Source organism: Erinaceus europaeus, chromosome 12 (genome assembly GCF_950295315.1).
Source record: "Erinaceus europaeus chromosome 12, mEriEur2.1, whole genome shotgun sequence".
NCBI classification, from domain to species: domain Eukaryota; kingdom Metazoa; phylum Chordata; class Mammalia; order Eulipotyphla; family Erinaceidae; genus Erinaceus; species Erinaceus europaeus.
In genome coordinates, this window is record NC_080173.1 from 74,293,128 (window position 1) to 74,308,113 (window position 14,986).

At 47.8% G+C, this 14,986-nt stretch overlaps 1 protein-coding gene across 1 annotated transcript in view; it reads right to left on the reverse strand.

The window, feature by feature from the left end:
- Positions 1-1,223: 1,223 nt before the first annotated feature.
- LOC132542125 (uncharacterized) overlaps positions 1,224-14,986 on the reverse strand; it is a 45,781-nt gene continuing 32,018 nt past the window's right edge. Inside the window, exons 3-4 of the mRNA XM_060204898.1 lie at positions 5,925-6,026; positions 1,224-1,425 (exon numbers count right to left, since the gene is read on the reverse strand). Of these exons, the coding sequence (XP_060060881.1) occupies positions 1,371-1,425; positions 5,925-6,026 (157 nt within the window). The 3' untranslated portion in view covers positions 1,224-1,370. The remainder of the gene's footprint in view (positions 1,426-5,924; positions 6,027-14,986) is intronic.

Here is a 14,986-nt window from a genome sequence, read left to right on the forward strand (position 1 = left end):
CTGCTTGTTCCCATTGTCCATGAGTCTCAGCTCTCGGACATCTTGTCATCACAGATCAAAGTTGGGGACACCAGGGTCTTCTGCAGTTCTCCAAACACAGATGATTCTTCCCTTGAGAACGTGCCCGGTTTGCTTGGCCTTGCTGACATGGCATTCTCTTAGCTACACTTCAAACCCCTTTCAAATACTGTCTCTTTGCAAGACTGGAACCACGTTAACATCATTGCTGCCCTTCCCTTCCCTTCCCCAGTGTGTGTGAATTCTCCAGAAACACACATGCACAGAGCTCTGGGCTTCTCAAGGTCTAGGAGACCTGCAGTAATTTGCAGCCTAGCTACAACTGACAAACGTGGGGCAGGCTTTGGTCGTCACCACAGTGACAGGGACTGCTGCTGGCATTTAATGGGCGGGGGGCTGGGTGGGATCATCTGTCTCCAGAGGTCTACAGTACACTGAGAAGCATTGAGCCACCTCCTGTTGGAGAAACCGATATCTTGGGCATCTTGCCAAGGTCACCCAGTGATGTGGGTACTCAGGTGGTCAGCGCCCACTCCACTGGGGAAACACTCCTAGGTGGTGGGTCTGACCCTCCAGGTCCTCAGCTCCCAGCCAGGCCTTGATCACACTGCCAGTATTGCCGTGGGAGCTGCCTGGGGCTGCTCCAGTGCTCCTTACCTGCTGCTGCACCTTCTCTTGGCCTGTACAGGCGGCCAGAGGCCTGATGTGGCAGAGGATATGCCTAGAATGTAGAGCCAGCTCCCGCCCCCCAGAGGGGCAGGGGTCTGGGGCCAGAGTCTTACAGTGTCTGGCTCCATAAATCCATTTAAACACAAGAGGAAGTCACCCTTTTGATTGGCTCCTGGATTTGAGGGACTGCGCCACTTCAGTCTGGCCACAGGCAGAAGCAAGACCAGGTATCCCCAATGCGGTGTGCCACCCAGATTCAAACCTGGCCCCAACACACTGAAGGAAGTTTTGAGTGTTGAGCTCTCTCTCTCTGTCTTTCAAAAACAAACAAAACAGGTGTCCTCCCAAATAAATTCCCAGCCTGCTTTGAGAAGTCATGGTGGCTCTTCCCCAGATCCCTCTCCCACTCAGGCCTGGGCTGCCACGGACACCTACCCCCTCCCATACCCCACCCTCCGCTTGGGTTATTGAGAAGCAAATCCCAGGCAAGGCGCCATCTCCTCCATAAATATGGCAGCATGTTTCTCAAAGAGCTCTTCAGTCCAGGAGTAGATTTCCAGTTGCCACAGAATCATGTCTTAACAGATTAAATTTCCATCCAAATAAGTCCTACATACTTCAGCTGCTCAGTGTGTCCTTGAAGTCTAGAAGCATCCAGGGGAAGTTTGGTTGGCTTGCTTCATTCACTGGAAGAAAGTAACTGTGTCTTGTGTCATTTCATTCCATCTGGTGGCAGCCCTGTAACGCACGTAATTGGATTTTCATTCTCCTCCACTGTGTGTGTCTCGTAGCTGGAAGCAAAGCTTTGACAAGACTCAAGTGTGATTTCTTTGTTTTTGTCATTTGGATGCAGGGCCCCATGTGCGCAAAACTGGTGCACTACCACTGTGCTACACCCTAGCCCGTTGTCTTTGTTTCTCTATAAGACAAAGTCATTACACTTTGTTGGGTTCGGCAGGGGACTCGTGATATCTGATTCTCGCCAGTGATACCAGCAGTCATTCAAGCAATTAATCTGCTAGGGACCACAAAGTGGTATTCAGTTTCACCCTTTTGTATTTCTTTGTAGGACTTTGTAAAAGAAGCTCACTCTCTTCTATTCTTTGGTTGTGTAGTGATTCTGTATAAGGGGGACTTTTAATTTTATTGAGGCAATGTTGGTTTATAGGATTATCTCTTAAGGGTACCGTCTGCACACTTGAGCAGAATGCATGTGTCCACACCATGCCCACCACCAAAGTACTACTATCCTCCAGTCTACAGGATGACTTCCACCCCTCCAGCCTCCGAAAATTTAACTGTTTTGGTTTTTTTCTTTGGCCTCTAGGGTTATCATTGGGGCTCAGTGCCTGTACTTCGAATCCACTGCTCCTGGTGGCCTTTTTTTTTTTTTTTTCTTTTTTCTTTTTATTGGCTAGGACAGAGGGAAATTGAGAGGGAGAAAGACAGACACCTACGTCACTGCTTGTGAAACGACCCCACTACAGGTGGGGAGCCAGGGGTTTGAACCAGGATCCTTCTTGTGCTTTCTACTATGTGTGCTTGAACCAGTGTGCCGCTACTCCCCTTGAGGATTCTTTTTCTTCTTCATTGGACAGAGGGTAGAAAAGAAACTCCACTGCTTGTGAAATTTCCTCTATGCAGACGTTGCCATGTAGTGGCTGGGAGCTTAAACCCAGGTCTTTGTACACAGTAAAGTATGCTGTCTACCAGGTGAGCTGCCACCCTACCCTAGATTTTTTTTTTTTTTTTTTTGCCTCCAGGATTACTGCTGTGGCTTGGTGCCTGCACTACAAATCCACTGCTTCTGGAGGCCATTTCTTCCCTTGTTATTGCTGATAGGACAGAGAGAAAGATAGACACCTACAGACCTGCTTGGAAGTGACCCCTCTGCAGGTGGGGAGCCAGGGGCTCAAACTGGGATCCTTATACCAGTCCATGTGCTACCACCCAGTCCCCAATATTTATCTTTACCAAAGCAGCACTCAGTTCTGGCTATTGGTGAAGGCAGGGATCAAACCTAGGCCCTCTCTCATATAAGTCCTGTGTGCTGTCTTCTTGGCCCTGAAATTTAAACATTTATCAGCTTTTTTAAATTATTTTTTATTTTCCCTTTTGTTGCCCTTGTTTAACATTGTTGTGGTTATTAATGTCGTTGTTGTTGGATAGGACAGGGAGAAATGGAGAGAGGAGGGGAAGATGGAGAGGGGGAGAGAAAGACACCTGCAGACCTGCTTCACCGCTTGTGAAGTGATTCCCCTGCAGGTGGGGAGCAGGGGGCTCAAACTGGGATTCTTACGCAGGTCCTTGCAATTTGTGCCACGTGCACTTAACCCGCTGTGCCACCACCTGACTCCCCATTTATCAGCTCTTTGAGTGGACTCTGGAATAAATGGTCCAGAGAGGGCAAGTAACTCACTGAATGACACACAGCAAATCTAGATCAGGGCCAGATATCAACACCAGGCCTAGGAGGGAGAGAGAGAACCAGAGCATTGCTCTGGCGCATATGTTCCCAGGGATCAGACTCAGGATCTCATGCTTTATCCTCTGCACCTCATTTGCGTAGGACTTGCCACTTAAAGCAGTGAGAGTCTCTGGAAACTCATCCAGCTTTGCAATTCGCTGCAGCCAGGGAGAAGTTGTCAGCTCTGGCCTCTGATCTAAACAACTGGATGGTGAGCCAGGCTGAACCACCACACCAGTTAATTAACTAGACTCATCCTTATACTAATGTATCTTAAAAACCAGAAACGTGTGTTTTTGACTACTTTATTCATTTCCTTTCTCTTCCTTCCATCCACTGACAGGGAAGAATTGGGCTATGCTCTGGTCCCCACCTGCAAGGAGGAAGATGCATGAGTGGTGATGCAGGTGTCTCCCTGCCTCCTTAATTTTTCTGTCCTATCAGAATTCTTAAGAAGGACAAAAACAACATAGTCCTGAAGCTTTCTTGCTGGCTCTTTATAACAGAGACAGAAATAGGGAGAGAGAGAGAAACCTGCAGCACTCGTGAACCGTGTTCATGGCAGCATGAGCACCCTACTGGCCGTATCCAGCCCCTTTTGAGTTTGTTACTTTTAAGACTTCACATTTAAGTAATACCTCTTCTTCTTCTAGCGTTTGCCAGTAATACCTCTAAATCTGTATTACAGCTAAAAGACACAAATTCAGGAAGTTATCGCTGAGAGAAAAATCAATAACAGAAACTCCACATCGTATTTCTACCTCTACGATGCTGAACATGAAATTTTGGTTGGTGGAAGGAGTAGCAACAACAATAGTTTTTATTAAGCTGTACACTGAAATACCTTGGTCCAATAGGCCCTGTGTTTGTTTAACTTAGTATAATGGCCTTAAACTCTATGCTGCAGGATTTTTATGACTGAATTAGTGTGTGTTCTCACACTGCAGCTTCTTTATCCATTCATTTATTGATGGACATGGGTTGTAAGTGATGCTTCAAGGAACAGAGGCGGCACACGTTTTTGGAGTTAGTGTTTTCATTTCTTGTCAACAGAGTCACAGGACTGAACAGCTGGACAATATGGTAGCTCTATTTTTACATTTTTGAGGCACTCCACACTGTTTCCATTGTAGCTACACAAATCACAATCTGTCAACACACAAGTATACCCTTTTCCTTCACACATGCTTTTTCTTGTCTTTTTTTTTTTATGTTTTATTTATTAATGAGGAACACAGGAGGAGAAAGAGCCAGACATCACTCTGGTACATGTGCTGCCAGGGATCGAACCCAGGACCTCATGCTTGAGAGCCCGATACTTTATCCACTGTGCCACCTCCCGGAACACTTTTTTCTTGTCTTTTTAATGATAACCATTTTAGTAGGTGTGAGGTGATCACTCTGTTATTTTGATTTGCCATTTCCCTGATGAATAGTGGTGCTTTCTTCTGTGTGTTAGTCTGTCATTTTAATGGTAACAAAAAAATGAGTAATACAAGTTCCTTATATATTTTTTATGATAGGGAGACCGGAGCATTGCTCTACTCTGGCATATGTGGTTCTGGGGATTGCACCTGAGGCCTCACAAGTGCTATACTAAACTGTTGAGATATCTCTCTGAAAATCTACTAAATATCAAACATTTGGTTTGAAATCATTTCTTTTTCATTGTGTTGTCTTAGCCACAAAAAATTGCCAAGATCCAGTTAGAGGAGTTTTATGGCTATGAGCTATTACATTTTGGTGAAGGGTATAAGGTAGCAACCAGTAATGGCTCTTTAACAGTTTGAGCAAAATATAAGAAGCATAAAAGAAGCCCTAGAAAGGATACTGAAGACAAGGCATCAGTTTGTCAAGAAAGAGTCCTCTGTCTCCTTTCCCACCAATTCAGATGGCAGACAGAGGGTGAAATGAGCCCTTTGGTACTGGAAGGTAGTGTGTATTAGACAACAGACAAAGAAGTCAACTTCCACATGTTACCAAACACAAAGACCTGGGTTTGAGCTTCCTACCTGGAGGGAGGACACTTCATGAGTGGTGAAGTAGGTCTCCCACTGCCCCCCTTCTCAATTTCTCTCACTCCTATCCAGTTAAAAAAAGGGGAGGGGGAGAGATGGTTGCCGGGTGTGGTGGATTCGTAGTGCCAGCACTGAGTCCCAGTGATAACCCTGGCTGCAGGGAAAAAGAAAAAAAGGAGTCTACTTCATTTAACAGAAGTTATTAACTACCTCCTCCTGGAAGTCCTTAGGATCTAGCCTGGTGAAGTATGCCATACTATGTACTAACGATAATAACAGCAGTAATCATCTGTAGAGAGCCTACTGAATTGATAAAAGCCAATTCAGTTTTAGCTAATAGAAACTCAACTCAAATTGGCTGAGATATAAAAAAAGGAAGTGTAGCTCTATGTATTAATTATTAAGGTTGACTAGCTTCTGACATGGCCAAGATTCTATGTTGTACTCCATCTCTGATTTCCCTCTCAAGTGACCAAAGGGTAAAAATGGTCTCTGGTAGCTCCATGCTGATGATCTCGCTGAGGAGCAAACACTGGGGCATGATCACAAGGACCTGAAGACTGAGGTCTCGCACTCAGACCTAAGCTGTATCTGTGATGTGTGCTAGAATGTATTGCTTGGCAATAGCTATACTTACTCAGTAGGGACAGACTGAAGAAGTAGTTTTCACAAGAGCATAGTCATCACTAGTGTCCTCTAAGCTTGCTGTGTGCCAGGTGAAGTGTCAGTTGACTGTAGTACCATGGACCTACCAGGTGGGCTGTCGTGTATCCAAGCACATGAAGAGCAGACAGTGGGGAAGGTCACAGCTGCCTCTGAACTGAGGGCAGCTCACAGGATTTGATGAATGAGATCTAGAGAGCAGGAAAGATAAAGGAGAATCAGCTGATGAATTTGACACTATGCATGAATTCCATGGTACTAGAACACATCTATCCTTTTTTAAAAAATATATTTATTTATTCCCTTTTGTTGCCCTTGTTTTATTGTTGTTGTTATTGATGTCATTGTTGTTGGATAGGACAGAGAGAAATGGAGAGAGGAAAGGAAGACAGAGAGGGGGAGAGAAAGACAGACACCTGCAGACCTGCTTCACTGCCTGTGAAGTGACTCCCCTGCAGGTAGGGTGCCGGGGGCTCGAACTGGGATCCTTACGCTGGTCCTTGTGCTTTGCGCCACATGCACTTAACCCGCTGTGCTACCACCCGACTCCCACATCTATCCTCTTGTTCCACATTCACTGAAGCACATCCAGGAGCCGTGCATGCTTCTGGGTCCCCTGACAAGAGAGTAAGTGCTGGTACTTTAGCTGGAAGGTAAAGATGGGAGGCCAATGCAGGGCTGTGCGACCACATGGCTACCACTTTACAGCAACCCCACCACAAATAGAAACATGCCTCCAGTAGTCCCAGGGAGGGGGAGAAAAAAATGTATCCTCCTGGTGCTCAGAGTTCACCCCCAGGAATTCCCTCCATGCTCCTGGGTGGCCGTCAGGGAGACATCTGACTAGCTACCTTCAGCTGTGGTCCTGGCAATGTGACTAGACGTCATTCCATAGTTCCCTGCAAAGTAAACTGGGGATAGCAGTGCCTCCTCGAGGCTGAGGACACTACTTGTGAAACACTTGGTGGCATCCGGCAGTGGTGCTTCTTGATCCTCACCTCCAGTGAGGAAGCTTCACAAGGGGTATCTGTCTTTCTCTCAAATAAAAAAAGGAAAAACAGCCACATGGGATGGTGGATTTGTTGTACAGGCACCAAGCCCTAGCTGCAAATAAAAATGAAGCTTGGATGCATTTAATATGGATCAACCTCAAAGTAAGCTGACTGAAAAAACACTCTTCGGGATAATGCTTTCGTGACATCTGATCAGTCTTTGTTAATAGAGCCTCACTGTTCTAGGCTAACTTTTTCAGACAGACACCAAAGCTGCCCCTGTTGTGGTAGCAGGCACCTTTCCAGGTGAGCTGCCTCATCAGCCTTGTGTGAAATTTTCTCTCCTTTTAATTTGATAGAATAGAAATTAATTGAGGGGAGACAGAGAGACGCACTGCTTCACTGCTCAAGAAGATTCTTTCCTGCGAGTGGGGGGGCCTGGGCACTGAAACCATGACCTTGTGCATGATAATGTGTGCGTTCAACCAAGTGCACCACTGCCCGGCCCCCTTATGTGAAATTTTAGAAATGGCAAAATGAATCTTGAGAATAAAGGCACATAAGGACTGTTCTACAACTCAACTGTGGTAGAACCAGGTTCAAGTCCAGCAGTCCCCACTTGCAAGAGGGAAGCTTCACAAGCAATGTGTAGGTGTCTTATCTCCCCCTTCCTCTGTTCAAATCTTAAAAAAAGTGGATGGAATTTACTGAACATAAGGTGAATATATACACATACCTTATATAATTTTTTAAATCAGAAACTCAGTTCTGACTAGTGCTGGGAACTGAACCTAGTGGGACCTTTGACGCAAGAGTCTGTGATACTGCAGAGGACACTATCTCTCACTGGCCCTCTAAGGGATATCTTAAAAGCACAAAGCTGGGAGTCAGGCGGTAGCACAGTGGGTTAAGCACATGTGGCGCAAAGTGCAAGGACCGGTGTAAGGATCCCAGGTCGAGCCCCGGGCTCCCCACATGCAGGGGACTCACTTCACAGGCGGTGAAGCAGGTCTGCAGATGTATCTATCTTTCTTTCCCCCTGTCTTCCCCTCCTCTCTCTATTTCTCTCTGTCCTATCCAACAACAATGACATCAATAACAACAATAATAATTACAAAAATAAAACAAGGGCAACAAAACAATAAATAAATATTTTAAAAGATTAAAAATAATAATAATAATTGATAAGACTATGGAATAAGAGGGATACAATTCCATATAACTTGATTCCCTCATCCATAGTTCCATATCCCTCCCCCCAGAAGTTTCCCTATTCTTTATCCCTCTGGAAGTATGGACCAAAGATTTTTATGGGGAGCAGAAGGTAGAAGGTTTGGCTTCCGTAATTGCTTCTCTGCTGGACATGAGCACTGACAGGTCAGTCCATACACCCAGCCCGTTTCGATCTTTCCCTAGTGGGATAGGGCTCACTACAGTTAGTTTCAATGTTCTTGATAGACAGACTGTTCAGCTCTGGCTTATGGTGGTGCGGGTGATCGAACCTGGGACTTTGGAGCCTCACAGTTACTGCAAGAATCCCAAGGGGAAAGCCACAATGTTCAGACTAGGACACTAGGGATGGCCCCCAACTCAAGATTCAAGGCTATTTTCCTACATCACACGGGCTTTGCCTGCTAGATAGATACAAATGTCAAAGCAGAGACTGAGTGCTAATCTCTTCCCCATCAGCCAAAGCAAACAGAAAGCTCTTCCTGCCCATGCTGGGCTGTTGCTTCTCGACTATGAGTGTCAGAGAGGAGACTGAAGGGAAGGACAGAAACCACCCTCCAAGACAGTGAGACACTCAAACTGTTTCCAGACAACCTCTGATTTAGTCTAGGTCAGAGGGTCAGAGAGGTAGCCTGCAGCTCAGATTTGAGCCCCCAGGGGAAGCTCTAGTGCTGTGATTTATGTATGTATATTGATACCTGGAAAAGCTGGTCAGAGAGGTAGAATTTTGCATGCACAAGGTCCCAATACTGCCAAAAAAAAATAATAGGGATGGGTAGAGGGGTGCACATTTTAACATCTGAAAAGACCCAAATTCAAGTCCCTGGTCTCCACCTGCAGGGGGGACACTTCACAAGTGATGAAGCAATTATCTGTCACTCTCCTTCTCTGTCCTGTAAAAATGGCAGCTGGGAGTGGTGGATTTGTAGTGCCAGTACCAAGCCCTAGTACCATACAGCACTGGAGGAAGCTCTGGTGCTGTAGTGTCTCTCCCTGCTATGTGAATGAAAAAGTAGCCCTATGCCTAAAAGTCCACATACCCCTAAAGGGCGAGTGGGGGAGGGGCCCTCAGTGACAAAGCTGTGTGCTGCCAACTCTTCAAACCTCTGGCCTCCTTGGGGTTTTACTGCTCTAGGCCAACTACAGAAGGAAATTTTCCTTCAGTGCTGTGGGAGCTTGGCATGAACCTGGCTTGTGCATTATCGAAGTGCTATCTTGCTGGTCCTGTAGGAGGCTATTTCTAACTCAGATAAACCAAGAGAACTTATGGACAGCTCTGCAAAGAAAGCCTGAGCTGAGGCCAGCCCAACCGCCCACATTCTGGGAAGCAGGTTTAATGGCTGTCATTGCCAGAAGTGTGTGCTTTGCCACATAGAATTGAGTGGGCCGGGAGTCAGGCGGTAGCGCAGCAGGTTAAGCACGTGGCGCCCCAGCTCCCCACCTGCAGGGGAGTCACTTCACGGGCGGTGAAGCAGGTCTGCAGGTGTCTCTCCCCAATAATGGCAACAAAAGGGAATAAGTAAATATTAAAAAGAAAGAAAGAAAGAAAGAAAGAAAGAAAGAAAGAAAGAAAAGAAAAGAAAAGAAAAGAAAAGAAAAGAAAAGAAAAGAAAAGAAAAGAAAAGAAAAGAAAAGAAAAGAAAAGAAAAGAACTGGGCGGGAAAGTGATGTTCTCCACCCCCAGCTCCCTTCTCCACCCGTAGCAGACTGGCCTTTCTGCTCTGCAGACCAGGGCACCCCAGCAGGGCTCCTGTCTTTAGGGCCCTGGCTCTGAGCAAGAACAAGCAAGACACTGCTCCCACGCAACACAGCTTACCTGTTCTGACAATGGAACTAGCCCCGGTCCAGCTGGAACTGAGATCCTGGCAGCAGGGCAGGTGAACATCCAGCATCAGAGAGAGAGCACATCACCCACCTCAGAAACTGTGAAGACCAAATGCGTAACTACTAGTGAGTGCTCTATTTTCACTGAGTCAGCATTCTTACTGAGCGCACAGGTCTGTGGAATGTGAAGCTGCAGCTCTAAACCCTGGCTGTGTGTTCCCCAGCTCCTCTCACTGTAAGAGGAGGATCAAAAGATGCCTCTGTGGGTGGGGAGATTCTCAGGCCTGAGGCTCCAAGGTCTCAGGTTCAATTCCCTGTACCACCATAAGCCAGAGCTAAGTAGTGCTCTGGGGGGAAAAGTGCAGCAAAGAAAGTTTGCCAGCTGCAGATGGCCTCAGCTCTTGCAGCAGGCTCTGATGGTCAAACTAGAGAAGACATTTAACACAGCTACCAGCAGCACACACATACATCACTCTCTGCTGCTCTCCAGCTCAGACCTCATTTAGAAATTATTAAATCGGGGGTTGGGCGGTGGCATAAGGATCCCGGTTTGAGCTCCAGCTCCCCACCTGCGGGGGGTGGAGGGTCGCTTCACAGGCGTCTATTTTTCTCTCCATTTCTCTTTGTCCTATCCAACAACGAACGATGTCAACAATAATGACCACAACAAGGGCAACAAAAGGGGGGAAAATGGCCTCCAGGAGCAGTGGATTCATGGTGCAGGCACTGAGCCCCAGCAATAACCCTGGAGGCAAAGAAAAAAAATTACTAAGTCACTGGGAGGGGCCAGCTGGTGGCTTATCCAGTAAAGCTCACACACTACCTACCAATGTAGGAAGATCAGGGGCCTCTTACCCTCTATTAAAAATAAAGGGAGGAAGGCCACCAGCAATGGTAGAGCATTGAAAGCACCAAGCCCCAGTAATAACCCTGGTGGCAAAAAAAAAAAAAAAAAAATTAGGGTCCAAGTTCAAACCTCAGCATCACATGAGTGTCACGTCTCCCAGGGAGGAGCTCCAATGTTGAGGTAACAAGTCCCACTTGGCAGAGAGAGAGACTGAGACTGCTTGGCTCCCCAGTGGACTGGGCTATTGCTCAAACAACTTTTAAGCTTCCCTACTTTTGAGTCCTGTTTGCTGGCTGGGGGTTAAATAAAGGGACGTGATCTGTAGGCAGGGGCTACTGTAAGCCTTCATTTCTCTCTATTTTGTTAAAGGCTCTTCAGTAGAAATACTTGTTTTTTCAGTGTTCCTTCCACTAGCGTTATTTCTAGGGCTCGGTGTCTGCATGATGAATCCACCACTCCTGATTGCCACTTTTTATTTATTTAATAGGACAAACAGGGGAGAGATACCTGCAGCACTTGCTTCCCCACTTGTGAAGCAACCCCCCTGCAGGTGGGAAGCCGGGGGCTTGAACTGGGATCCTTGCACAGGTCCTTATACTTTGCACTATGTGCGCTTAACCTGGTGCACCATCAACCCCCAGCAGTAGTTCTCATACAATGGGAAGGGAGGGACAGTACGAGCCTTCTTGTTGATGTATTACCTTCTGGAAGATTTTTCTTGGTCCTTAGCTTTAATAAGTGATTCAATATTGATTGACAAAGTTATGAGATAACAGCTTCTGTGTTCCCATTCCCTCCACTGGAAACCTCTGTAGATTTTTTTCCGTGTGTGTGAAAGAGACCATAACCAAAGTTTTCTTTAATACAATGGGGACGAGGCTCGAACACATGGCAAAGCTTTCCCCCTGCAGGTGGGGATGGGGGGCGGGAATCTCATTTCATAAGCACCACTTACCAAAAAAAGGAATGAATACTGCCGCCCCGCCTCAGCCCTTGTAAACTTTACCTTGCAGGTGTCCCTTCCCCAGGACAGGAGAAGCTGAAGCTCCTGGGCAAATCCTGCTCCTTCAACACTACGCGGGAGGCCAGCCAGAGCCCAAGGGACTGAGCTGGCCATCAGGTTCCCTAACTGGTTGTGTTCTTGGCTCACAACAGCTTGCAAGTCAGCCCTGGGAACCTTAGAAAGACCTTGAAGAGGAGGCCCGGCGGTAGCACTGCAGGTTAAATAAGTGCAAGGACTAGCAGCATAAGGATCCCGGTCCGAGCCCCTGACTCCCCACCTTCAGGGGGCCACTTCACAAGCAGTGGATTCGTAGTGCTGGCACTGAGCCCAGTGATAACCCTGGTTCTCAGGCATCATAATGTGTGCACCACCACACAGCCTTGGCTCCTCCTGTTGTAAGTAAAACCCAGAGCATCAATTTGGAATAGCCAAAACCTGGAAGCAACCCTGGTGTCCAACAGCAGTTGAGTGGGATACATACACATAATGGAATACTACTCAGCTATTAAAAATGATTTCTACTGTCAAATGTAAAACATTAACCTCCCAATAAAGACATTTTCAAAAAATGATTTCATTCACAGGCAGAAGTTGGAAAAACAAGAACAGAAAACACTAAGCAGAACCTGGACTGGAGTTGGTGTACTGCACCAAAGTAAAAGACTCTGAGGTGGGTGGTGGGGAGAGTACAGGTCCTGGAAAAGGATGAGAGAGGACCTAGTGGGGGTTGTGTTGTTATGTGGAAAACTGAGAAATGTTATGCAGGTACAAACTATTGTATTTACTGTCGACTGTAAAACATTAATCCCCCAGTAAAGAAAAAAATGATTTCACTTTCTTCACCTCATCATGGATGGCACTTGATAAGTCAGAAAAAAGTTGAAAAATAAGAACACAAAGTAGGGTTTAGTGTATTGCACCCAAGTAAAAGACTCTGGGGTGGTGGGGAAGGTTCAGGTCCTGGAACATGAAGGCAGAGGAGGACCTAGCGGAGGATGAAATGTTATGCATGTACAAACTATTGCATTTTACTGTGAATCATTAATCCCCCCCCAGGTGCCTCCTGTCCCCTCCACCCCCGTAAACAGTTGCAACTTGAAAGACGGGGTGTCCAGCCCAACCCAGCTGCCCTGACATCACTCAGCCTGCACACACAGCCAGGCTCTTCCAAACTTGAGTGACTGGTATTGTCCCAGACTCCAGTCCACACGGGGGTAGCCTGAGGCCCAGCCTCTCCCCAAAGAAACCACAAAACCCTGCAGAGGACACTGTCAGGGAGCAGCCATTTGCTTTTTAGGAGGATGAGGGAGGACACCCATTCTGACCCCCAGGTGGTGGGTGGCCGTGACCCGATGCACACTGCAAGAACAATAAGGATTTTTAGGGGCATTATGACTGAGTCAGAAAACACAGCTGCCCCTGAAAGTCCCTCATTTTTCTTGCTGTCCGTGAGTGTTCTCCAGGGGAGCTCCGTGGTGGGTGGGTGGGTGGCTGCTGGGTCTTCACAGGACGGAGGGTCAGGGTGAAGATGGGACTCCTGAGAGGCCAGTGATGGTCTCAGGCCAGCCCTGAGGCATAAGCATGGGAGAATTGTCCTCCAGACCTCCTCAGAACCAGGCCTGGTCTAGGTAGAGGGGATAAAAAAAAAAAACACGGCAACCTTAGGGAGGAGGCATTCAGCATCCCGAGCCCTCTGGTGCTGGGGACACACACAGTGAGGTCGGGGTCACTCTGTCTGTGGAATGGCCTCATTGCTGGCTCTCCCATCTCAAAGAAGAGACTTAGCTCAAAAGCATGGTTCCTACTGTATAAAGCATATGCTCACAGATCCCTGGTTCCCACTGAGTCAAGAAGCTTCCACCTGTGAGAGACAGCTTGCTCCAGAGCAGCAGCTGCTTGAGATGGGCCTCAGTCCTCCATCTCCCACCCCCACTGTCCTCGGCTGTGAGCCTGGGAAAAGGCAGCAGCTTCAGCGGTTCTTCGTGGAAGATGGCACCCCATCCCCGCTCCTCCACCATGAGGGATGAGGGACAAAGACTCCTACTCTGGACAAGGCAGTTTGTTTCCAGGTTCAAGCCAACCACCTGGCAGGGCTTGCTGGGAGGGAGGGTTGGGAGTGGGGGGGGACAACTCCCCCTATAAGGGCACCAAATTTGCATGCCTGAGGATCCAGCATGCCATAAGTTCAGTTCCCACCCCTGTATTATCCAGTGTCAGAGCTGATAGTGCTCTGGTTTCTCAAGAAAATAAAGCAGATCTTGAAGGGGACTGGCAATGTTTTTCTTCTTGTGGAGTGTTTATGGAGTCAGAGCCTGGATTAGGGTCTCCCTATGTGGGGACTATCCCTTCTGCCTGCCCGTCCCCGGGTTCTGCTGTGCGTGTAGGACACATGTACCAAACTGCTTCTCAGCACTTGCCTTGGCTTTCACACATGAAATAGGCAGCCGCAGCAGCCCACTTGCAGGGAGGCGTGAGAGCTGCGAAACGTGCAGTGTGCTTACACAGCTGGCTCCCAACCAAGGTGTGTTGCCCTCCCGGGGCCCCTCTCAGAGGAGCAGCCTGGAGGGTAACAGGTCACAAGTCTCACTGCTCCTGAGCACTCACGTGACACTTCTTTTTAAAATAAAGGAAGAAAGAGACCACAGCATTTAAGCTTCGATGCCTTGGGGACCGGGCTCAAACCTGGGTCACAGAGCACACAGCAGAGCAGTGCACTACCCAAGTAGGCTATTTTGCCAACCCTTTTCTGTCTCCTTCAAACTGAGAAGATGCATGCTCAGAACCCCAGCTACTACTGTGAACCTCTCAAAATGACACAACAGTGACTTCCCTCCCCAGCACTTACTGCCCTCAGTACTCCCATGCTGAGGCGACAGCATCTAAACTACCCAGTGTGACCACAGCTCTGCCAGCCAGGAAGCCCTCGGAGCCTCCCTGGGCAGCATCCTTTGCTGGCTGGCTGGGGGCGAAGTGTTAGCAGTGGAGGTGAGATACAGCCCAGAACCCTGAGCCATTCACGGGTGACCCCCATTTCACAGGGTCACTGGGAAGGTTGGACAGGTTCACTCTTCTCAAAGGCTTAGGATGCACCCTCAAAGAGCCTTCCTTCAGGGCTACTATCATCGCCATCTCCTGCTTTGTTCAAGACTCAGCTCATCTGTTGTGGATAAGCTTTCCTGACCCAGCCCCTCCCTGAGTGAGAGGCCTGCCTTTCTCCTTGGTCCCCAAACCCCAACCCACCACTCCTCACATGGC